The 24711-nt window shown below is 36.5% G+C and overlaps 3 protein-coding genes and 1 long non-coding RNA gene across 11 annotated transcripts; 3 read left to right on the top strand and 1 right to left on the bottom strand.

The window, feature by feature from the left end:
• Positions 1-8868: 8868 nt before the first annotated feature.
• LOC137092251 (uncharacterized) lies at positions 8869-12951 on the top strand. Its single transcript, XR_010908191.1, has 3 exons — positions 8869-9039; positions 10852-11004; positions 11132-12951. It is a non-coding gene; the product is annotated as an uncharacterized lncRNA (long non-coding RNA).
• Positions 12952-14453: 1502 nt separating this feature from the next.
• Positions 14454-16718, bottom strand: mgst2 (microsomal glutathione S-transferase 2). 2 transcript variants are annotated; one of them, XM_067457253.1, is made up of 6 exons: positions 16170-16718; positions 15758-15857; positions 15511-15581; positions 15289-15370; positions 15052-15200; positions 14454-14868 (listed from the first exon to the last, which is right to left on the bottom strand). In XM_067457253.1, exons 1-5 carry the CDS (start codon positions 16228-16230, stop codon positions 15089-15091), a joined length of 426 nt encoding a protein of 141 aa, XP_067313354.1. In that variant the 5' UTR covers positions 16231-16718; the 3' UTR covers positions 14454-14868; positions 15052-15088. The 2 variants fall into 2 exon arrangements, with proteins under 2 accessions (XP_067313354.1, XP_067313353.1); XM_067457252.1 differs by lacking the exon at positions 14454-14868 and having other exon boundaries at positions 15003-15200.
• Positions 16719-16902: 184 nt separating this feature from the next.
• On the top strand, positions 16903-21105 carry setd7 (SET domain containing 7, histone lysine methyltransferase). 5 transcript variants are annotated; one of them, XM_067457249.1, is made up of 8 exons: positions 16912-17096; positions 17801-17930; positions 18560-18761; positions 18913-19102; positions 19281-19362; positions 19575-19692; positions 19810-19967; positions 20133-21105. In XM_067457249.1, exons 1-8 carry the CDS (start codon positions 17057-17059, stop codon positions 20332-20334), a joined length of 1122 nt encoding a protein of 373 aa, XP_067313350.1. In that variant the 5' UTR covers positions 16912-17056; the 3' UTR covers positions 20335-21105. The 5 variants fall into 5 exon arrangements, 3 of the variants coding, with proteins under 3 accessions (XP_067313350.1, XP_067313352.1, XP_067313351.1); XM_067457251.1 differs by having other exon boundaries at positions 17001-17131; positions 17801-17926; XM_067457250.1 differs by having other exon boundaries at positions 17002-17131.
• Positions 21106-21773: 668 nt separating this feature from the next.
• zgc:113425 (uncharacterized protein LOC541425 homolog) lies at positions 21774-24364 on the top strand. Of its 3 annotated transcripts, none has more exons than XM_067456519.1 (7): positions 21774-21832; positions 22138-22309; positions 22918-22977; positions 23085-23216; positions 23308-23454; positions 23761-23821; positions 23976-24364. In XM_067456519.1, exons 2-7 carry the CDS (start codon positions 22145-22147, stop codon positions 24080-24082), a joined length of 672 nt encoding a protein of 223 aa, XP_067312620.1. In that variant the 5' UTR covers positions 21774-21832; positions 22138-22144; the 3' UTR covers positions 24083-24364. The 3 variants fall into 3 exon arrangements, with proteins under 3 accessions (XP_067312620.1, XP_067312619.1, XP_067312621.1); XM_067456518.1 differs by lacking the exon at positions 21774-21832 and adding an exon at positions 21835-21869; XM_067456520.1 differs by lacking the exon at positions 21774-21832 and adding an exon at positions 21881-22011.
• Positions 24365-24711: the final 347 nt, after the last annotated feature.

Below are 24711 nucleotides of genomic sequence, written 5' to 3' on the forward strand. Positions count from 1 at the left end.
AGAAAATCTTTGAAAATCCGTGTTGCCCAGTGACAGCCCCGAAACATCTCTGCTCTAGAGAAGATCTGCATGGAGGAATGGGCCAGACTACAAGCAACAGTGTGTAAAAACTTTTAACCTGTTTAACCTCTGTCATTGCTAACAAAGTGTATATAACAAAGTACTGGGATTAACTTTTGTTTTTGGCCAAATACTTTTTTTCATCATATTTTGCAAATAAAATCTCTGAAAATCAGACAATGTGATTTTCTGGATTTTTGTCTCTCATTCTGTCTCTCATAGTTGAAGTGTACCTATGATGAAACATTACAAACCTCTCTCATCCTTTTAAGCGGGAGAACTTGCCCAATTGGTGGCTGACTAAATACTTTTTTGCCCCACTGTAGCCTACATGTACAAATATGCATCGCTATATAATCAGATGCTTTCTTAACTGCTGTGTTCTCTCATTTTTGTTGCGTTTATTTTGTTGGGAGGAAAGCGTGCAGCACATATTTACATATTGTGCATCGGAATGTTTGCTGCAAAGGTATTTCCAACTTTTTACTTCTAAGGGAAGAACGGAAGAAAAAAACGTTGCCTTGAGTCTATCAGGAACACTGAATCATGTCCAGTCTCTTGTATGTTACATGTTGTGCACGTGTGCGAACGTGAGAAATAAGTTGCTGGCTGCATTTCGTTGTCGCTAATAACAAGGGTTTCTGAATTCTACATATCATTTTTATTAAAGGGGGGATGAATTGAGAAATCAACTTACCTTTGAGCTTTTGATATGGTAATATAAGATTATCCTGTAAATTTCAGATCTGAAAATGTCCTTGTTAGTCAAAGAAAAGCTTTTATAGACACCAGGCCCAGAAAACGATCGTGTTCGCATCATGACGTCATCGACTGACGAAACACCGCCCCTACAGAATAATAAGCATGTGTAATTCAGTAGCACCGCCCACCAACTGATCAGATCGCTAGCCAGCAGCAATAAACATGCCGAAGAATATAGCAAGATATTGCGCTATTCCTGGTTGTGGAAGAACAGTTGCTGCATAAGCTTCCTTCGGATACTTATATTAGGAATGTGTGGTTGAACTTTATTTTTAATGAAGTTCCAGCTGACGTGGGGAAGACAGTGGTGTTCACTTAATTTCACCGCAGGATTGTTTGTAAACAAATCTCACAATTCTTCTATATTGGATCCGACAGGAATGGTGCAACACACGTGAGTAAACCGTGTTTTTTATTTGTAATAGTATTGCATTGTTATAGATCGTTTTGATTACGTGTACGTGTCTAACAGAAAATACCTTTAGCAAGCTGGACTCAGACATGTATGGGCCAGGGCTCGCAAACCTACCAAAACGAAAGCCCGTCGGCAGGCCGATAAATCTCGAAATACACTAGATATGCTAAAGAACCTTTAAACATTTTTTAAAACATGCAAGTTGAGCATTTAAACAGCATTTATATTAATTAAAAGAGATTCAAACAATTGAGATCCAATCTCTATAGGACAAAAACAATGGTGACCTCATTGTAGACAGCTTATATGCCCACATTTGTGGCCCCTGCTTCATTTTAGCATGGTTAATCTTTCCAGATTTGATCAGTGCATTTAAATGTACTCCCTAACACATCTACTCTGCTCAGTTTATCTAACCTTTCATAAGCATGACATCTTCTCTCTGTCTGTCACCTTCACCTGATGTATAATTTATGGATAAAGAGCTACACTCAGTCAGAGAAGAAGAGAAAGCTCAGTAACGGAAAATGAAAGAGGAGATAAAATAGGGGAGTATTTGTGCGTCAGATGTCGTGAACTCAGGGTGAGGGGAAAAGAGGGGATGCCATTGACTGACGACAAAACCGAAATGTAAACTGCAGGATTGAGTAACGACTATTTCTGGTGATTTTACAGGGATATCTAATTGCAATCTATCAAATGTTAGGGAAAACATAGGAGGAGAGAGGGATGTAGCTAGGTTAAGGGAAAAAGAGAGACTGAAAAGGCTAAGGAAGGGGGCAATTGGGTATAAATAAGAAAAGAGAGAAATTAGATCTTGTAAAGTAGAAGGATCTATTGCTTATTGATCAGTCATATATATTAAATGCCACATGTGCACGTCTTACTGTGGTGTAACTGGTAAATATTATAAAGCCTTATATCTGTTTGATCAGGTTTAGATCACATACACCATTAAGTATCATCATCTAATTCCATTTCCATATACAATTTGTCTTTTAGAAAACAACTGTGCACTTTTCACAAAAAAATTAGGTCTGTATCCCCTAAAAAAACTAACATTTAAAATGATACAACAACTGTATAACTCTAAAATAATCTGATGCACCAGTATTGAATAAATTATAATATTTGTAATTATTAATTAATTTTGATTTCTAAAAATAATTTACAGCAGTGTCTGACAGATTGCATGCATCCAAAGAAGTTTGCATGCTACAAAAAATAATGTTTTACCTCAAAATGAAAACGCAAACAAATATTTTTAGTATAATATCATTTTAATAATTTTAAAGTATAATATCATTTTAATATCATCCCATATTTGACCCAAACATGCGTAAAAGGGTTGAAACAAGAACAGCATTGTTTTAGTATTCCATAAAGTTTGAGGTGTGTCCTACTTGTGGAAAGCACATAAAGTTTCTTTAAGATATATATATATATATATATATATATATATATATATATATATATATATATATATATATTTATTTATTTTTTTTTAAATGATAATAACAACTGATTGGATTATTCTCTTTTGTGTGTTCAGAGCCAGAGATTATATCTTGACCCAGACATGCTTGACAGGTGAACTGTCTCGTTTAGATGAATTAAACATCAGAGGGCAGTCTGACTCTCTCAAGATAACTTGTCCTGCTGATTCACCACAGTGAGAGCAGGACATGTGCTCAGATGTTTTCTTGTTTTTTTAATTAATAATCTCTCATTACAGTTGAGATAATACCATTCAAATAGCATTAAAACAGGAAATAGTACCACCAAGTAGCCTGACAAGCCAGACCCACATCAAGATGTTTGGTCTGGAAATTGCCTTTCTTTGTTCTTTTCTAAGAGAAAAGCTTAACTCCAGTCTTCCAGAGCCGCCGTCAAAGATGATTCGAATGACCGCTGTCATGACAAATCCTGTCCCCTGTCATGACAAATCCTGTCCGCCTATGAAATTGTGTCCGCAAGGACCCCAGAGTGATTCGACACCGCCGTTGACCAGCTTCTGTGTTGAGTAGAAGCATGCAAGCGCAACTCTGACGTCATTATGTTAAGCCCCGCCCACCAACATACACGTTGTGATTGGCCCCTTCAAGAGCTTATCGTTTACAGCTCCGATGGGTATTGAGAGTTGCTAGACAACACTCGCAGGCAGATTAGATTTGCTACCGCTAGGGTGTGTTTAGATTTCTAGGCTAACCACCAAGCGAAAATCTCCCCCAATTTCCCCTTTTTTTTTTGGACCAAAATGTATTTGATGCTTCAAGAGATTCTAATTAACCAACTGATGTCACATATGGACTACTTTGATGATGTTTATATTACCTTTCTGGACATGGACAGTATAGTGTGCATACACTTGGATATGCTCTCGGACTAAATATAAAATCTCTTAAACTGTGTTATGAAGATGAACGGAGGTCTTACGGGTGTGGAACGACATTAGGGTGAGTGATTAATGACATAAATTTCATTTTTGGGTGAACTAACCCTATAAAGTTCTGCATAATCAAGGGCCACTTTGAGTGACAGGTGGATTGTCGTTTGTCTGTTGACGCACTGACAAGATGCAACGGCCAGCCAGCCCTACTTTACGCTTCAAAACTGCTCTTCAGAATCCTATGGGTGACGTTAAAGCCTCAAATACCACTTTTAGAGTGCAATGACTTATAATTGTAAAAACAATTAATAAAAAAATCTACAAGTTGTTTTGTCCAAATAACCCAAAAGTCAAATATTTTGAAAACATTCATTTATACACATTACATAATTTATTAAAGGTGCACTATGCAGCTTTTGTCCACTGGAGGGCGCCTATGCAAAACAAATGCGTAGTTTGATGACGCAAAGTTTGAGCGCAGCATCTTGGGAGATGTGGTCTTCTCATCACAGCCGGTGAAAAATAGGACTCGGGCAGAAATCACGTTCATGCATGCGGTTATTAACGTTACTGTAGTCTAAAGCAGAGCAGGACTGAGTGTTATGGACCTGAGCACAGCTGCTGGAGCGATTGTTAAACAAATACCCGCCTTGCGAATACCGGGACTTTTATTATGACGGGACGGGACTCATTTGCCGGGCGCCTGCACAGATCCGCTCTTCCGGTTATGATTTTGAGGTAATGGAGCTCTGTTTATCATATTAGATACATTTAAGTGTGTTTAAAACGATGTTATGACGTTACTCCGTGCGTTCAGTTGTTCACACTGCTAAGAGTAAAGCGCTCCTGCCAAATAAAAGCCGAAACCGAGGGTAACGCAGATATGACGCAATTGACAGGCGACTCCCTCAAATGCAATGCTGCAACGTCCCTGTCCTTAGTTAAAATAGCAATTTTCTCACAATTTACAAATAGTTGGAAACATCTGGGATATTGTAGGTACTCAACTGAACAAAATATATAACACTGGCCTAGTGGTTTTTGGATAATTTACTGCAAAAATACTACATAGTTCACCTTTAATATTCAGTTTTTTTAAAAAGGAAACAGCACTCTAGCATTAACAGAGCAAAACCTGAATGTGCTTTTTGTCTTTATCTCCCCCTATTGGAGGACCAAATGTATTTTACTTGCACTCTAGGGTTGCATTACCAAGACTGTCCACGTGGGGGCTGGAGTTTTACTGAGGAATGAGCAATTTCCTGGAATTCACAAGATATGAAGACATGCCAAAGGAAGTAATAAAGGCAAGATGTCCACACAGCTGTATGCATCACTGATGACGTACTTGTATTATTTAACTTTTGTTAAGTTTCCATGTGGAGACTTTAACTGTAATCTTGATTCCTCTGTGATCATTAACTTAGACAAACAGCCTAAGCTCTCTATATCTCCAATCCATTTATTTACAAAACAAATAAAAAGTTAGTGTCCATAATGCTCTGTTATTATTTAACCTATATATGATTCCACTTAACACATTGGACCTGATTCACCTTGTCTGAATTTATTGTGCTATAATTTGGCTGTATATCTTGCTTAATTAGTAAATGTATTTAACAAAGAATAAAACATTTTGAAACATTTAGAAAGTACTGGTTGAGGTAATGACAAAGTGTTGTAAAACATGATGACAATCAATGGTTTCAGGAAAATTAGGAAATCACAGAAAGTCCAGTTATTTGACTTAAATAAACCAAAAGCAAATAATTATGTTTGTACACCTAAGTATCAATCAACAGATTTATGTAAGATACAATCTTTTTTTAAAGTTCAGATATATAATACACATATATTAACAAATAACCTCCTGTCAAGGCTGGTCAAGCCTTTGGACGCTGCATTCCAAGGAAGGCATCAACAACATGTCAGAGTCTAATATGAGCTTCACTTCCTGTCTCCTGGACAGATGTATCCTTCACTGCCTTTGATGTACCTGCACCACTCTATTGCCTAATAAGGCAGCAAAGAAACAAGTTAGATGCCTAGAAGGGCTTGTATTAAACGTGCACTTGAAGTGGCCTATATATTCTTCAAGAAATTAATACTAATGAAATAAAAGACTAACAAGGACGTTTAAAAAAAAATAGCCTATAATTTACCATTTCTCAAGTCATCCTTGGTGTATATGACATTCTTCTCTCAGACAAACACAATCAGAGATATATTAAAAAATGTCCTTGCTCTTCTAAGCTTTATAATAGCAGTGAATGGCTGTTTCGGTTTTGAAGTCCATAAAATTGCTACACATTGCTCCGGGTGGTTAATAAAGGCCTTCTGAAGTGAAGCAATGTGTTTGTGTAAGAAATATCCATATTTAAAACTATACAAACTGATGTTCATAGGGATTTTCATAAGATATTTGAGTACACTATGCAAGATCACCCTCTAGCTTGCAGATGGAGCAGCATTTACTGATCACAGCCTTTGCAAAGCCGTGTGCAGTTTTATTGCGATTCATCTCATCGTGCAGCTTGAGGGTGGGCTTACTGGGCTATATGACAAAGTAACATGTAACTTGTAATGAACTTCATAGGTTGTCTATGAAAGAAATTGCTGCAAATGTATTTCCAACTTCTATTTAAGCAAAGAAGAACAAAAAAGAATCAAGTTTTAAAAAAACAAAAATGTCCCCATACCATGACAATTGGGGGTAAATATGCACATTTCAAATAAAAAATGTCATCAGAGTGGCTTTACAAATATTTTCCTTCAAAAACTTTAATTTTGTATTTAAGCAGTGCAGCTACTTCAGTACATTACATTTGTCCTAGGTAGCATGAGATTTCGACCAGTCAGGAGTAGCCTATAGCAAATCAGTTCCTGCAACAGCACCAGCTGTTGAACACTTTGAGGTTCATATGAGTTTCTCATTAAATAGAAACATGTTTTTAATGTTAGATAACTAATAACTAGCTAGCTAGTAACTAGTTAGCTTCGTCATAACTGTATTAATTTTTATTGAAGCAAGCACATAGCCTACTAGTCCAGGCGTTTTAGGAAAAAAGGTACACTCAACTGTCATCTCTTAACTGTCACTATGCTATCCCTCAGGTAAGAAAATTTTCCTTTTGTTTTTCCTACATGGATTATTCATTAATATACGTTATCAACTACAATTTATTGGGAACATCTGGATGTGTGTTGAGCTGTTGTACAACTATTTTTGGTGAAATGATGTCAAGTTTAGGATTAGCGAATATATTAGATAGCTAACACGGCTATTTATGAAAGCAGCAGCAAATAATTTGCTAGCTTGTCTTAAGATATTGATACATGGATTGCTGTAGGCATTACACCGCCATGGCTATGTAAATCAAGTCAATAATCTCAAGTGTAACAACGTCCACTGAGGTGAGGTTGTGAACCCAAGTGCAGTTTCTTTATTCCAAAATCCACAGCAATAAACAAAAGATTTGACCTAGAAAAACCTTTCTTAAACCAAGACTCACCAACTGTGGGTTACATATTCAATAATAGACAAAGACACACGGCAAACATAAGGGCTTAAATACACAAAGACTGAAGACTAGACTAGACACACCTACAATGATCAACCAATAAGCCAATGGCACAACAGAACACAAGACAAAACATGACTGTGAACATGATAATAACTCAAAAACATTAACATGAAACATGAACCAACACCAAAACACCCTCTGTGACATCAAGTAAGGGATAATGTATAGCGAGGTGGTTGTTATATCAAATAACAACCCCTTTAGGCTGATTCAAGACCCTCCAACGCTGTACACAATGTTAAGATCTTTTGAGCAAATAAGCACATCTGTAATTAGATTATGCACCGTTTGTCCATGTTAACAAAAAATTTAAAAAAAGACTTAAATTTATTTGTCTAGATATAAGTAATCAACTCAGTAATTTTCATGGTGAAATCTAAAGGTTCCATTTTTTACCATATTCATGTGAGGAAAATAATGAATAGGCATATGAATAGGATATATTTTGGGCTATTTCTGAACTTTCCCCTAATGGGATTCTTTGGTGATTTTTTCCCTTACTCAGGACATATTGAGGATACAAAATCAGATGAGTTTGATTCTGTTGCAATTTGTTCACGGTTGACCCCCCTTTTGGCTTAAAACACCTGGACTATACATGTTGATAGCTATAGCTTCATTATTTGATAGATTTTTACTTTTGTGAATGCTTGTTAATGCTCATATTATCTATCTTATGATAATTAATAATGAATAATAATTTTGTTACATTTATATAGCGCTTTTCTCGGCACTCAAAGCGCTTTATGGATGACATTGAATTTCCTCAACCAGGAGTTGTTACCTCAAACTTATGTTAAAGCAACGTAATTTTTTTTTTTTTTCAGATTAGCCATAATGGAATGTCGTGAACGGAGTTTACACATATTCAACACAAAGTTGTTATTTATTAATTTATTAAGTTGTGAATGGACTGTGTGTTTGGCGTGAGTTTTTATTTAAAAATGGCATACTTCACCTCCAATTGTCATGGTAAGGACAACATTATTGTCTTGGAACCAAATTTGTCATTATAGCTATAACAGAAGCAAAGATATGGGGCTCTCAAGTATGGTTGGTGGCCAATTTTTTAAAAATTGAGCATATATATATATATATATATATATATATATATATATATATATATATATATATATATATACAGGTCCTTCTCAAAAAATTAGCATGTGATAAAAGTTCATTATTTTCCATAATGATAAAAATTTAACTTTCATATATTGTAGATTCATTGAACATGAACTGAAATATTTCAGGTCTTTTTGCAAATTGCAGTAACATTACAAATGTTACTACAAATATATTTACATACTGTACATGACATAAAAGTTTCAATGTAAATAATATTAGTTTATTTTCAATTACCATTAATGCTTGGCATTTGGCAGTACTCTTTTTAACTTTTAATCTCAATTTATTTATAAAGCTCATATAAAAACAATAACAATTGGCCAAAGTGTTGTACAATAACTCAATTAAGTACAAATACAATAATTGATGTAGTTAGTTATGCCTCATTTCCTGCCACATGCTATGCTTCATTTCAAAGGAACAATATTTTCTTAGCAATATCCACGTTAATAATAATTTACAGTTTGTCCCAGCAGGCTAAACATTCACTTCATATTGTGCAAGCTCATAATATGTTCCACTGACCGGCACTGATAATATAAAAGGTTGTGTCGACATGTGGGAGTGTCTTAGAGTGTAGGAAATCTAACACATGTCTCCAAAATCATTTGAAACAGAGAAGGACCTGAACTGAGGAGCAGAATCTTACTACCCGAGATTTCACTACTTTTTTCATTACTGAGATCTTAACGCTTATAACAGTAAGTAGTGCCATATTAGATAACATTGTACTGGTGACTTTTTATTGCTGTAAGAACATGAGATATGTTATTAGCCCCAAAAATACCTATATTAATATGTTGTTGTTTTTTTAAATAGGCCATGTTATTTTTTAAACCTATATGCATTGTATTGTATTTTAACTGATTGACAATAAAAACAGGTTATAGAAAGTAACTTTTATAAACCGTTATAAAGTTATATATCTGTTTTCAATGTAATTTATTAGCTTATACATAGCATATAATGAAGTGGGTAACAGTACATAAGTTGATTATCTATACTGCTGCCTGCATTATTTTTTTAAACTCCTCCAGTTCTTCTAGACGTACTTGCGTATTAACCAAAATTACCCAAACAAGATGCGTGAGCTTTCAGAAAGTGATTACAACAAGAAAGATCATAATGGGAAATCCATTATGATGAAAGTTCTTAACCTTGTTGTGACATTTGTGCAATTGGTTTTATAAAGTGTTGTAAAGCTGAGAATATACACTGCAAAAAAATTTAATCAGTACTCTCATAGATAATCAAAATAAAAATGAATTCCCCTCCCTCTTGCAGTGACAGCTCATCTCTTCTCTTATGACGTATTCACTTGTGCGAGGGCTGGACAACCTGTCACTCACATGAGATCACAGCAATAGCAAACCACAACCATCCAATCAGTTTTCTATGGACAAAATCAAGTCCTGCTCAACATTTTTTTTTCTGGTTAAGAAGCAGTTTCCCTGGCTATATCACAATATGTGGAAGAATGGCCTTAAAAAACAAAACAAACAAACAAACAGTGAATGTAAACAATACATTGAAGGCCCATTCACAAGAGATAATAATAAAGATACAGTTATAAAAATCTTTCTCAATATTAAATAATAGCAGAGTCCACACAACAGCATTAACGATTAAGGCACAGAGTAGCAATATCATTTAAATCACTTTCAAAACGATTTTTCACCTGCTGTAGCCTAGAAATCTAGCCTGACAAGCCAGACCTACATCAAGATGTTTGGTCTGGAAACTCACCATTGACAGGGCTCAATCCGAGCGGCGGGATAAACGGTTGTCTTTCAAACTCCCTCTGCCCGCGATAGGTTAGCGCTACCATCAACCAGAGCAACGAAGGTGAAACAGCTCGTTGATAGATTAAACATTCGCCGTATCCGGTCGGCTAAACTCCGAACACATCTTCACTTTTTAAGAATGACTTCAGTGCCGTTCTTTGTTCTTTTCTGAGAGAAAAGCTTAACTCCAAGTCTTCCAGAATCGCGGTCAAAGCTGAGTTCGCCAGTTTCTGTGTTTACTAGAATCACGCAAGCGCAACTCGGCCGTCGTCATTATGGCCCCGCCCACCGACTCTATACACGATGTGATTGGTCCGGCAAGAGTTAGGGGAATACAGCTCAGATGGGTTAGGCTACTAAAAATCTAGACGCACCCTAGCAGCAGCAAATCTAATTTGCAGTCAGTTAAGCTTTTCTTTGGCCATTTTGGCCAAATTTATTTACATGACAACACCGTTTTGAAAAAGGGTTTCAAAGTGTAAGTTTTTGAAAACGATGCTGTTATCGTCTCTGTGTAAACAACAAAATATTAAAAAAATTATGGGGGGGGGGGGGGACCGTGACATCATGTGGATGCGGCCTACGTGTTCCTTTACAAAGTGTTAATGTGAACAACTGGCCTGGAGATCGTTTTGACAACGTTGTCATCTGTGCGCAAAAACAGATTCCTGCCAGCATCATTATAACGATAAACTTTCACCTAAACCTACTCTTAAAATCTCTTCACAGTTGAAAATGGTTTGCATTGCAAAGTCACTAGTCTTTCTCTGCATGCTGATTGGATGCTCACAGACTTTTTCACAACATGATGTCACCACTGAGTATAAAGCAATGAGAGATGCCGACAAAGTAGAGAGAGAAAGACAAGATGCTATACTGAGAGTAAGTGCCTCATTTTATCCGCTGATTCCTTACTCTATAATTGTACTGTTACGGTATAAGTTAAACAGATACATTTACTGTGCCATTTAACGGAAAGAAATATCATGCAGCTATATTTTCTGTTTAGGTCACTGATTTTACACCACCAGTGTGCCGTGTGGTAAATGAGAGTTTGGACTGTCCTTTATCATGTGAAAATGCCAGCTGGAAAGTGACTTACATCATGTCTGATGGTGCTGGTTCAGGAATTGACCACCCCTCTTTGTCTGCCACTGACTCTAGTGAATTCAACACTACCTTTTTCATCGACATCAGTACAACTGTAGATGAAAATGGCTACAATGCAACCATTGTAAAATATATTGGTTCCTGCTGCTTCAAAGATGTGGAGATTACTGTGACAGACAAGGCAGGAAACAAGGCAAAGTGCCCTTTTAGTATAAAACGCCCTGTGACCACCACAATCAGTCCAATGACGGTCAAACCCACATCCAGTAGCTCTATCAGAACCATCTCTCTTTGGGCAAGTTTTATAGTGATGGCACTAAAACCAATACTGGTTTAACATGGATGTGCACTGTTTGGAAATGTGCACTTTATGAAATAAATAAATTAATACTTGGTGTATGGTATAGTACATGAAACTTTAACAGTTGGCCAGCACTTTTTTGTTTATTCCTACTGCAATCATATTGTTTTAATATTTACATTACTGTAGGTTTAGAGAATAAAATCAAACTTTTGGCAGTAGTTTCTATTTAAATACATACATTTAAATATATAAATTGGATATATATTTCCATTTTTTCTTTACTAAATAAATAATCTAACTAAATAATCCAAACTATTTTACAGCTTTTAACAATTTTAACCACTTTAGAGGGAACCTATTATGTACATTTTTACAAGAAGGTCATGTTTTATTAGTAAATCCTGGGCAGAGCATGTTAAGATAATTAAACACGAGTGGAGCACATTAAGTTAATCAATTTAACCAACGATAACTGGTGTACAGAATATACAGCAGATTTAACTCCTTTTGTTGACTTTTTTTTTTGCATCCCTCCACCACCTCATCTCCTCACTTCTGCCAAATAAACAATCTTTCCTCTATTTAATTTGATATAAGTGTGAACTTGTGACGTAATTTAGGTCTCAGGTGTCCCCAGGATGCGTCTGTGAAGTTTCAGCTTAAAATACCTCACAGATCATTTATAAATCCATGTTGTAATAAATACCCATTTCTGACTACAGTCAAGAACACAGTATCATCCAACTGCGGCCACAAATGGGCGTTACCGTGCTGGTGGAGGTTACCGTTTTCGCAGACTGGAATGCCCCCTCCTTCTTCTTCGCCCCCTTGATGAACTGCTAGCTGTCAACATTCGGATTAATATGTTTAACATTCGCTAGTTCGTTTATCTCAAACAGAAGCTTTAAAATAAGATCTAGCATCTTGCAACATGACATCATGACTGCATCCGAAAACCTAGGCAGCTAATTCGTTGCCTCGCTGCATTATCAGACAATGACTTAAGGCACGGTTTTGTGCATGAAGGCACCTCACAAAACTCATTTCGGACAGACTTCTAAGACAGTGTAACAGTTTAATGATCTACAGCAAATATAGAGCGAGCTTTGGTGAGAACTAAACACATTTAATTACTACATTAGTAATTTCTCGCTAGAAATGTCATCAAAAGTGGTAAAAAACATACATTTACACAGAAACTGACCAGCAAGCACAACTTTCGACCATCTTTTTCCCCCAGCTCAACTGTCACTAAATAGAAAGCACAGGATTGTGGGATACCAAAGGCAAAGAAGGATACATGTATGCTGCCTTCAAAAATCGATCAGATGAGGTCTCTCAGGAGACAGAAAGAGAAGCAAACAATAGATTCGGACGTTGCTTGATGCCTTCCTGCCTTCAAATGTGTCCTCCTAAGGCAGCATTTCCAGGTTTCGGATGCAGCCTATGACTTTGCGTAAACATACATGCCACTTTCTAAAGCCAAGTGGCGTGTTATCCGTATGCATTTTGAGCTACGCCGTTTCATTCCGCGTGAGGACACATGCTGGAGTGTCATGTTATAAGTCATTGAGATTTTTGTCCAAAATAACTGAATGATAGGCATCACTTCGCATCATTGGGAATTATAGGACTACAACAGTCGGCAAGTAAAACCCATTGCAACCTAAAAACACCTGATAAATGTTTGTTAGAGGCAATTTCATGTTTCGTTGTGTTTTAGCGCCACCAAGTGGCCAATCCCAGCTATTGTTGTCCTCGCATTGATCGATTGAAGAGTTTCGCAAAATAAAGTAAATTCAAGAACAAAATGACATTTTCAAGAATGGAAAACATAAATGAAGCAGCTTTTGGCTTTAAAAGATTTGGGATCTTACGGTGCACGAAACTCAGGTGGACCAGTTGGTGCCATGATTTTATGCTTATCCTCGTCCTCAACCATACCACAGTCTTGCCTGCGAGATGCTAAAACAAAAATCAACCACACTTTTAATCAGCCACATTTTCCACATACATCAAACGAACACGTCAAATTATACTGGATGATATTAAATATCTGGTAATTGATTACATTACCTGCATAATCATATAAATGAATACCCAGATTCGTTTGATGAGTTATTAAATTTTGGTTGTTTTTTGTTCGTTTTTTCGCGCACACACCTGGCACCCCCCTCGTAACGGTTCTCGTTCGTGCTTCACACGGCCATAATTACACATGCTGTTTTTTTGTGTGTTTTTTTTTACAATTATCAAAGACCCCTTCAATGTTACATCGTTGGATGCGCGCGCAGCATGGGGTTAGAAAAAATGACAGGTGCACTTGACACAGGACCGGGAACTTGCTGATGGCGATTGTCTGCCCGATCCCGAGCTCCTAAGCAGAATGGGTATACCGTAGAAAACGTTAGCAAGTGGCCAAATATTCTTTAGGTACTCCTAACACAAATGGATTAAGTAACTTTACTTATTTAAATGGATTGAACAGAATAACCTTAAAGGGCTAGTTCACCCAAAAATGAAAATTAGACCATTGCACCACCTGTATGACATCCGTCTTTCAGAGCATAGATTTTTTTAAATAAAAAAACTCCTGTCTAATCCAAGCATTGATTGTTCTGTCCATAAAAATGCATCTGTTTGTCAAATAAAGTGCTTCGCAAAGCTCCGGGGGTTAATAAAGGCCTTCTGAAGCAAATCAATGTGTTTGTGTAAGAAAAATATCCATATTCAAAACTTTATAAAGTAAAGTTCCGGCCAATCGCCTTCCATATTGAATTTATGGAAAAGGTGTTGAAAGTGCCTCTGTAGTTCAAAATGCATACGCTGCCAGTTATGCTTGTCAGACGTAGGGTAAGCATTTTGAATTGCGAGAGGAACTTTCAACACTTTTCCATGGAAGGCAATCGGCCGGAATTTTATTTCATAAAATGTTCATTTTTGGATAAACTATCCCAAGTACTAACACGATGTTCAAAATGTGTTTTCCTTTAACTCATTTTGATTAAGTAAATTGTACAAGCAGCGTCAATCATTTCAATCAAATCAGTGAAGTTTGTTCTGTAGGTTTCTAGTCTTGACTAACTTTCTGTTTGCCTTTCTTGTCATTGTTCTGATTATTAGTCTTGTGTCACTGGTTTATTTTATTTCTTTTATATATATCCACATGAAGATTGCACCTATATATATATATATCTTTTGGTCAGTGTCTTGCTTGGTTCTTTGACTTCTGAATCTTAACTGGAGTGGATATATTGTTACAGTGTTTGAGAATTAGGCTATTAACTTCTTTTTTCAGTCAAGTACAGGATGTCCAGGTCTTCTAACTCTCCCTGTTGAGAAATTCAGTGCATTTCAATTCAGTTTACATAATTTCCACATGAAGATTGCATTTTCAACAAGTGAATAGTAGGAATAGGAGTTTAGTGGCGAGTGTAGAATTATATCCTCTAAATTTATGACACAAAAAAATCAATGTATTTATTTATGAAACATGCATATAATATACATCTTACATCCTTTTTGCTTGATACATTGATGCAATTCAGTTCTTTAGAGAAGTCTAATGTTGAGATATTTCTTCAGAAATGATTGAATGATTCCAATGGTAGCTGTCACAGTTAGGAATAACAGGACACACAACACCAAGTAAAACCCCGGCAACCTAGAAACAACAGCAAGAATTGGCTGTAATATGCTATGACTTGACAACTTTAAAGAGTGTGTGTGTGTGTGTGTGTTTTCATTATCACCTTTTCTTAGATTCATTGATATAGCCAGTAAAGTATATCTCTCTGCCCACAATATACAGAATGCCTCCAAGAGCAGCAAGCACTGTTAAAGGAGAAAAATTAACCTTTTCATGTTATAAAATGGTTTAACATTTTATTTCCCCCCCACAAATTCTGTTAAACTATATCAATGTTGTTTGGGAATATACAATGTACACAATTATACAATTCTATGTAACATACCTTCGTTGCAAAAGATGCCAGAGATCCACAATACCACCAAGAAAATGGAATAAAACTCTACACAATTCTGGCTAAAGAAAGGGTGGAAAGACATTTTTAACATTTTATAAGACTTATTTGTATATTACCTATGACAACTTTCATATATGTTTCACATATGATTGCTAATAAATGAAAGTGTGGGTGAATAGTGTGTGAAGTGTGAAAGGCATCAGTGAAGCAGTTTGGCTATGATCTTTGAACTTACTGTGCACGAAATGTCCTTTCAAACTCAGGTGGTCCAGTAACAGTGGGTGGCATAATGTTATACTTAATCCTCGACCGCCCCACACGTCTTGCTTGAAATGCTAAAAAAAATTCCTCCATTATTCAGACACACTACAGACAATATTACAAATAATTTAACCAGACAAAATTAAAAAGTGATTTCTATATAGAAGCCTATATAGCTAACATTTACGAGGCATGATCCTTGACCTATATTTACACATTTGTCTGATTAAATCAAAATTTTGGCAGCATCTTATCAATAACGTTAAAAATATCAATATATATTTTAAATGTAACACATGTTTGCTCCAAGGAAAAAAGCTTTAGCAGCATGTTTACGTTCCCCTAACAATTATTTAAATAATAATTTGATGGTGTAATATGCTTACCAATGTGGACAGCAGACAGTATTGACACTGCTGCAAGGAGAACCGGCAGATCCGAAGTCATACTTGTTAGAACAAAATGTCCTACGCTCAATTGGTCTGGGGAGTCTGTTCTGTATTTTTATTGTAAGAGGCGTATACACTGGCATGGAAGCTTGTTCGTGTTCAAATGACTCGAAATTGGATCCTTAACCAATCAGACCGACCCATCATTTCTCCGTCATTGTGGTTGATCCCCGCAAACAGAAGCGGGATAAAAGTAGGCGTACAGGACAGGTTAATCATATACCATCGTGTAGCTGGCTACATTTTACCCGCCTATTTCACACACAGACAACCTCCTGTTTTTAAGATCAGGAAGAACCGGTCTAACGTTTACAAAGGGTGTTTATTCATGTCAGACTAATTTCTATTTTTTACAGTCAGACGATCTTCACCTTTCCAAATCAAATAGCTAGGCCCTAAAACTACTGAGTTTTGGGAATAAGAAGAAATGTTTGCATTATCGACAACACTTTCAAAGCCAACGCGATAAGCAGCTATAGTCCATGGTTGACTTTAACAACCAACCAAGTCATAAACAACCAACATTTATTTTACAAAAAAAAAAGCATATGCTTATTGACATGTAAGCTAACCTTGGCATTGTCAGCGTGTTTTATTGACTGCCTACGTTACGTTTGAGAACCAGGTAATTAAAGCGACATTTCCGAGTCATAGGAATTCTAGAGCACAACAAGCCTAGAGCACAACAACGAAATCAGTGCTGGGCGTTCTGTGCTGATGATGTCAGACACTGTGCGCCAGCCCTGCGCTGATGAAGCTTCCGCGACAGGCATATATAGAAGCAGCCCGTTATCCCAATAATAAACACCAGCGGAAACGCAAACATGGACAGCGATGATGACAATATGGAAGAAGTGGTGGAAGGTACGACAAGCGATTTCACAAACGTTGCGGTGTGCGTAAGTTTGTTTTTGTCGTCTTCGCGGCTGGCTGAACTTTTATGCAGTCTCATTCCGCCGTAGATTAGCCTACCGACAGTTTCCCCCGTACCGTTACACAAGCTGTCACACACCCGAGGCCCGTAAAGCTTTGGACTATTAAAGCCCCCCAGATGACAGCGAGTCATATTTCGGCTTTGGACTTATTTAAGACTCCTGAAATTCCATGCACTGATACTACAGTATAACAATTAAGCAGAAATAATTTAGACTAATTTTGTTTTCTTTAAATATCTTTAATTTCATTACACTCTCTGACACAATATATACGATATTTTAAAGGAACCTGTAAATAATGTCTAGTATAGGTTGGATTTATAATTTAATTGACATAATATTTTTTTTTAAAGCCACGTGGTTAAGAAAGTGTGCAGTCGACACAATAGTTGCAAGTTCAGCTTGATTTGCAGAGTCGCATGTAACGTTACATGTCTCGGTTCTGGACTGTCATCATTAAACCCAGGGCTTCCATTAGTTCACAATCACTTTGGATGTTTTTGTTAAGTATCTAACTGAACTGATTTTATTAACTGGGTAAATCAGTGTGTTATTTTTAGGTATGGACTAGTACATTAGTTATTCATCAGTCTATTATCTCTGATTACAATATGTCTTACTATAACTTTTTAGGACCGCTGGATGAGGATGACCAGCCTCATGGTTTCTGTACTGTGACCTACTCCTCCAGTGACAGATTTGAGGGACACTTTGTTCATGGGGAGAAGAACGGAAAAGGAAAATTCTTCTTTTTCGATGGCAGGTTTGAGACTTGTTGGCACCATTGTTAAGTTTAATATTGATTTTCAATGTACGATTTTAATAATGGAATATTAATCACCGTTGATTCAGATTGAATTATTTCTATCATTCCATCGAAAAAGATTTGTAATAGGATTTTATTAATAAGAATGGATTGTAAATAGGATTATCTGCTACGCTGCTATTAAACTATGGAGAATCACTGTTGCATATCTATCTAGACACTGAGGAAAAGGGCTAGAGAAATCTCCCATTACCTGTGCTACTGAACTATACCAAGTTGAAATGGAAAATAATAAGGTTGTGTAAATGGGATAGAGAGATTGATTAGCTGTGCTGCCGGCTTAGGAAAACCAATCAACTGAAAGAAGAGTTTTTTTGAATGAAATATGTATAGTTTAGAATCATTTTACCGTATATAATTCAAATTCACATGCATCATCAACAACAGTCTTGGATATAATTACCTTGTATAATTTTATTTCCCCCCTTTTTATTTGCTAGTCTTTGGTGTTTTTTGTTAGTTCTTTTGTTATTTCCACACTAAAAAGCTTATTTGGATCAGTTTAATTAAAGCAGATAAATGTAATTATTTTTCACCTGTATATTACCTTTCTGCTCCCTCTATAGCATGCTGGAGGGTTTCTACGTGGACGATGCTTTGCAGGGCCAGGGCATTTATACTTATGAGGATGGAGGAGCATTACATGGCACTTACGTAGACGGCGAGCTCAATGGACCTGCTCAAGAGTTCAATCCGGAGGGTCAACCGGTCTTCAGGGGCCAGTACAAGGACAACATTCGCTGTGGCATGTGCTGGGTCTACTACCCGGTGTGTTTTGCCCTATATCAAGCACTTTAAAGGACAACTTAAACTCTTTTGACAACATTTGTTATTATGCCATAACATATTAAACTCGGAACATAAATAGGAAAACATTGAAAAGGTTTATGTGTATATACGTTTTCTTTTCTGTTTAAAGGATGGTGCCTGTGTGGTAGGGGAAATGAATGAAGATGGAGAAATGACAGGAAAGGCAGTGGCTTATGTTTACCCTGATGGCCGTACAGCTCTGTATGGCTCGTTTGTTGATGGAGAACTGATTGAGGCCCGACTTGCCACTCTTACCACTCAAGAGAATGGCAGACCACACTTCACAGTTGATCCGGACAGTTAGTATTACTTTTATTTACGCTCTAATTTGTCTTATCTGAATCTGTTAATCCATTGATTCACTTTGTATTGGTTGTTGTGTCATTTAAAGACTTTAATCATCTAAATCTTGGTAGTAAACGTTCATCTTGGTATGAAAATCATTTTAGGATAATCTTTCTTTTCCAACTGTCTCAGGTCCTGTTTACTGCTATGATAAATCCACCTCGTCATGTATCGCCTGTCATAAACTGTTGCCAGACCCCTACGAACGTCAACGGTTGGTGCAAGCTGTGATCAACCATGTAAACCTCAATCTATTAAATCTGGTTTTGAACACAAAACATGTACTTGTTTGTTCCAGTGATGGATTGTCTGGTCTTGACATTTCATTGGGAGAGTTTCAGTTGGTTCTCTAGACTTAATACAATATTTCTCTTGTCATCATCTTGTTGATCCAAGCTGAAATATGGGTTTCTTTTGGTTTAACAGTGTGTATGTGGGACATTCACTTATTTCCGGAGCTGGAGAAGGGCTATTTGCAAAAACTGAGGCTGAGGCTAACACCGTGATGGCTTTTTATAATGGTGTACGCATTACACATACAGAGGTTTGTTTGTTTCCATTTTACATTATTCAATGCCAGAATGTAATACTTTCTTAAAAGGTGAATGGTGTGCTATGGCTAAACTAAAGTATTTTTTAAAAATCTGTTCATGTTTAATAGGTGGACAGTCGTGACTGGTCCCTGAATGGGAACACCATTTCTTTGGATGAGGACACTGTGATTGATGTTCCGAAACCTTTCCACCTGACTGAGAATTATTGTGCATCTCTTGGTCACAAGGCCAATCACTCCTTCACTCCCAATTGCAAATATGACCCGTGAGTGTGGCTGTATATTTTAGAAATATAGAGACATTGTGCTTTTTTAAATGTAATTTAATTTTAGTATTTTGTTGTCTATTTCAATATAAACAAATCATATTGTTGGACAATATTGGGTTAGTCATGTAACTATTGTTCTAACAGCTGTTTTTAACTGTCCAGGTATGTCCATCCTCGTTTCGGTCAAATAAAATGCATCCGAACAATCCGTGCCATGGAGAAGGATGAAGAACTCACTGTTGCTTATGGTTATGACCATGAACCTTCAGGGAAGTCTGATCCAGAAGCACCTGAATGGTATACAAAGCAATTGCTGGAGTTTCAGCAGAAGGTCTCAGGAAAAGGTGTTGGCGAGACCTTCTAAGACCCTTCTCACCACCACTGTCCTGAAAAAAACATGATCTCCCATCCCAAGCTGCAACTATGACCAGAAACTCCTAACTTTATCCTTTGCGTATCTTGCAGCTAAGAATTACGAATAATCACACTCCTGAACTGTTTTTTGGTGCACTCATCTATTTACAAGTACTTTAACTGTGAAATCATCACTCGGATTACAGACTAAGCTACAAAATACTATAGTTCTACAAAGTGGAAGGACTTAGTATGTGACTGAGATTGAATAAGAGCAAGTGATTTAAAAGGCATTTTGGCTGAAATCCATGAAGTGGAGTTGGAAAGTTTTAAAAACTATTGTAACTATTCCTTAAAGTATTCAATCTCCTTACCACAACTTGTGTTAACCATTCAGTATTAAACCAGTATAGTGTCTTTTGCTGCTCTGCTTATGTTTCCCCCATGAACTGAACATATTAGTTTGTGTTATTACCAACAATTATTCTTGTAAACAAATTTGTTCTGTCTCTGTTGGTATGTAAAAACAGCTACAATTAAGTATTATACAGGCAAGGCCATTTATTTATTTTTGTGTTTGTTTTTTCACACACCAATGTTACAATGAAGAATCAACACCACAAATGAAAGTTCAAGAAAACTGTACTGTGTGTGTTGGAAAAAGATTGTATTTGAAATTAAGGTACAAAGTGAAGAGAAATCTTTCTAAGGGTCTGAACTTCAGCCTTTAATATGCAAAAGCTATCAACAAAGATTTACCAATAAAACTCATAGAGCACAAGTTCATTCGACTCATCTTTTTAACGTTCTCGGTTATTGTATAGGCCAATGATGTGCATGTTTCTGTGTCCAAGTGCATTATTTCCTTTTAGAATAATTGTATCAATTCATGACATATCACTTTATTTTATAAAGCCTATTTAGATTTAATTGATTTTTAGTACTGGTTTGTTATCTTTAACCCCCAAAATGTCAGGTGGTGCAACTGTTTAAAATTGTCTCTTATTATAAAAATAATAACTCATTTTATAAATATCAGTAGTTTTAAAGCTGTTGAGATTATATTTTTGTCCAACAATTTGTATATTTTCAAATATCAGGGTGACACAACTGCAAACATGGCTCTTTTATTATGAATTGCCGGTATTAACAGTAAACATGATAAAATGTATCATCCAGATGTCAGGTGACATACATGAAACATGTTTAAACACATTGTTCATGACTTAAACATATGCATTGCATACGTTTTGAAAAGATTTTTAAAAAACACCTTTTTTAAAAAGCGTTTTGTCATTGACCCACATTAGGATACAATGTAGAAAATACAAATCAGATTTTCTTTATGCCAAAATGCAGGAATGCCAAAAGTAACCATGTACACACAATGGGGGCGTGGTCATCGTGCTGCACCTGCGCGCGCGCCAGGTAAATGAGTGACACGCTGGGCTTCACCGTTTTCTTCTAAACAAAAGCGGTGCGGAAGTGATAAAAGGAAAACGGCATAGGTAAATAGGCTACGCAATTTATTCTTTTATAAATGAGGTATACGTCACTTTATACTTATTAAATATGGTTTAGCATAGGCATAGCCTCAGAATAGCGTTTAGTATAATTAAGTAAGTAAAGTGGTTTTGTAGTTCCTGAATCAACACAGAACGTGGAAAGCGATAGTGACTTGCTTCAAGTCAGTATAGCTACGTTTGATAAAGGATCCGACTCGTTTAAGACATAACAGTGAAAGATTGTTCTCTTTTAAATAATATTGAACATAAAAATACATACCTTCTGTTTGATTCTTCTCCCGCTGAAGGCCTGAGATGGACCGTTACAGGTATTTCATCTTCAATCAGAAGAGTGTGGTGGTCCTCGGCATCCTTCAGGTGGCGTGCGCGGGGCTTTGTGTGATTTGCGGCTTTATGGATGCAGTTTTCCGCAAGAGTACTACTCTCAGTGAAACTAAGGCTCCACTTTGGTCTGGACTGGTGAGACAACTTACAATTTATGTATTTTAAAATTACTTAAATGGCTTTCCCAGTTTAAAATATTGCTGTCAAAACTGGGACCGTGTCAAGGTCACACACAAAGATTGATATATATCACATTTCACTATTTTGTTACCATCTCAGGTAGGTCAGGCCCGGTCTTTCCCCAACCCCCTCATTACATGGTTAGGGACACACACACACACACACACACACACACACACACACACACACACACACACACACACACACACACACACACACACACACACACACACACACAAATTTAACATCAAAATCACCAATACTGCATGTTTTTGGATTGTGGGGGTAACGGAGGAAGGAAACCACGCAGACAAAGGGAGAGAAGGCAAACTCCACACAGAAAGGTTATGACCTCCTTGCTGAGGTGACAGTGCTACACTGCTACCCACAAGCCACAGTGAATGTGGTTTAGAATTAACTTAATGATTTTTTTTTATAATGGAAGATTATACACATAATGATAAAGAGGATTAGGCGTAGGTGTCCCACTTGAACCGTATTCACCCTATTGACACTGAAAGATGGTGCTTCTGTAAACTCATTTCACTTTTTCCTCCTTTTAGATTATGGCTGCACCTGGTGTGCTTGCCCTTTTCGCATCCCAGAAGAAAAACCCTATTTTGGTAATATTTTTTTTCTTTCTGTGCATTTATTTATTGAATCCAACGTATTTTTCTAGACAGGTGTCTCTTTTGTCCTGATATTAACACACTCTCATTAATACGTTAAGGTAAACGCCATGATCGTCTCCTCTGTGGTGTCGCTTTTTGCTGTTGTGATTGTCTTTGTATATGCTTGCGTTACTCTCAGCTATGGAGAAGAGGATGATGAGATCTTCCATGCACATACTATCCCTGAAGTGGTACAGTCACACCATATCCTGTTGAATTTGCTATTTGTTATACCCTCATCTTAAAATATAGAAATAATTGATATAATTGTGTCCTGTGTAGAGGTTTGTCCTCAGCCAGTTGGTAAAAGGTGCAAACGGCACTCTTCTGGTGGCCTGTATGGGGTCACTGCTCTTTTCTTCTCTGATTGCGTACGTTGGCTGTCGCAGTCTGCCGTTTTGCGGCTGCTACGATTCTGCAAATGGCATGGTAGGTAAAGTGTTTTTGGTAAAACGTTATTTTACAGTGTGTTTGTTACATGTGTTGCATGTAGTTACTTTAGTAATAACTAAATTATACATAATTACATGCAACTAACCCTATAGTAAGTACATGTAGTTAATTATTATTATTCAGTACTTAAATGTATAATTACACTGTACTACAGACACCTTAAAATAGTGTAACTGTCTTTTTTAAAACAAGGAAGTTCATAAGAAAATTGCTATATCTGAAAATTAATATACAGTACACAGCATTCAGCTGTTAATCACTGTATGATTTGGTATTTTACAGGACTTTCTAGTTCCTCAGAATGATCCTGTTAATCCAACTGAACTCATATGCACTTGGCAAGGTACGCAAGAGATGTTCTTGAAGTGGGTTTTTGTACACTGACATAAAATCATATTTCATAAGAGTCGTCTGCCACATGAGCCACAATGTATGCCATTATGATGATGTTAGTGAGGATGTGGCTGTCTATAATGAGATTTTATTTGTTCATGCAGATGGAGAAGAGCGAATCTTTAACTCCCCTGTGTCATTCATGGATCGCTGTCCTGAGCAGGAACAGCAAGACCTATCCTCACTTCCACCGTATAGCAGAATAGCTTAATAATGCTTTTTAATTACTTTTATGTATGTCTGGAAGAAAAAGAAAAAATTGGGAAATTTGGTAATTTGCCCCAGAATGTGTAAAATGTCCACATTTTTTACTTAAATGTGTTTCTTGATGTTTAAGTTATTATCAGTGTCATATAAATTGCATATATTTAAGTGTTTTTTTTTTAAAAACAAAAAAGCTGATGTGCTTTAGCTTTATACTTTATATAATTATATTTTTGCATAATTAAAGCAGTATATATTTTACAATAAATAATTATCACAAATTAAATTGTAACGGCCTCTTTTTGGACTATATGATGTATTGGCTCATACACAGGTTGCAAAGATGCAACTTCTGCTAAAAGAATAAAAAAAAACATAATTACATATAATAAAAACATCTTAAACTTTAATAATCTTCCATATATTTGCTGCATTTGTATTTTCATCCTATAACATTGTGGACTTTTGAGATCTTCTATTTTACGTTTTCTGTTATTCTAATGGCCTCTTTATGGACCTAAAACCTATTGCTTCTATTGGATGTTCAGAATAATATAATTTCATTTGGACTATGCACTTGATGCTGGCCCCCATGTCAAATGAAAAACGATATCGGTTTTGGGATGCGTTTTAGTT

The sequence above is a fragment of the Pseudorasbora parva genome, chromosome 11, assembly GCF_024679245.1.
Source record: "Pseudorasbora parva isolate DD20220531a chromosome 11, ASM2467924v1, whole genome shotgun sequence".
NCBI classification, from domain to species: Eukaryota; Metazoa; Chordata; class Actinopteri; order Cypriniformes; family Gobionidae; genus Pseudorasbora; species Pseudorasbora parva.

What these genes read in the sequence shown, in the direction of transcription:
- mgst2 (XM_067457253.1), bottom strand. Translation starts at nt 16,230, where the DNA reads ATGACTTCGGATCTGCCGGTTCTCCTTGCAGCAGTGTCAATACTGTCT. An exon ending in GAAAGGACATTTCGTGCACA is followed by an intron (nt 15,582 to 15,757) that starts GTAAGTTCAAAG and finishes CCCTTTCTTTAG; the next exon opens with CCAGAATTGTGTAGAGTTTT. An exon ending in TGGCATCTTTTGCAACGAAG is followed by an intron (nt 15,371 to 15,510) that starts GTATGTTACATA and finishes CTCCTTTAACAG; the next exon opens with TGCTTGCTGCTCTTGGAGGC.
- setd7 (XM_067457249.1), top strand. Translation starts at nt 17,057, where the DNA reads ATGGACAGCGATGATGACAATATGGAAGAAGTGGTGGAAG. An exon ending in TATGGAAGAAGTGGTGGAAG is followed by an intron (nt 17,097 to 17,800) that starts GTACGACAAGCG and finishes ATAACTTTTTAG; the next exon opens with GACCGCTGGATGAGGATGAC. An exon ending in CTTCACAGTTGATCCGGACA is followed by an intron (nt 19,103 to 19,280) that starts GTTAGTATTACT and finishes CAACTGTCTCAG; the next exon opens with GTCCTGTTTACTGCTATGAT.
- zgc:113425 (XM_067456518.1), top strand. An exon ending in ACGATTCTGCAAATGGCATG is followed by an intron (nt 23,455 to 23,760) that starts GTAGGTAAAGTG and finishes GGTATTTTACAG; the next exon opens with GACTTTCTAGTTCCTCAGAA. An exon ending in ACTCATATGCACTTGGCAAG is followed by an intron (nt 23,822 to 23,975) that starts GTACGCAAGAGA and finishes TTGTTCATGCAG; the next exon opens with ATGGAGAAGAGCGAATCTTT.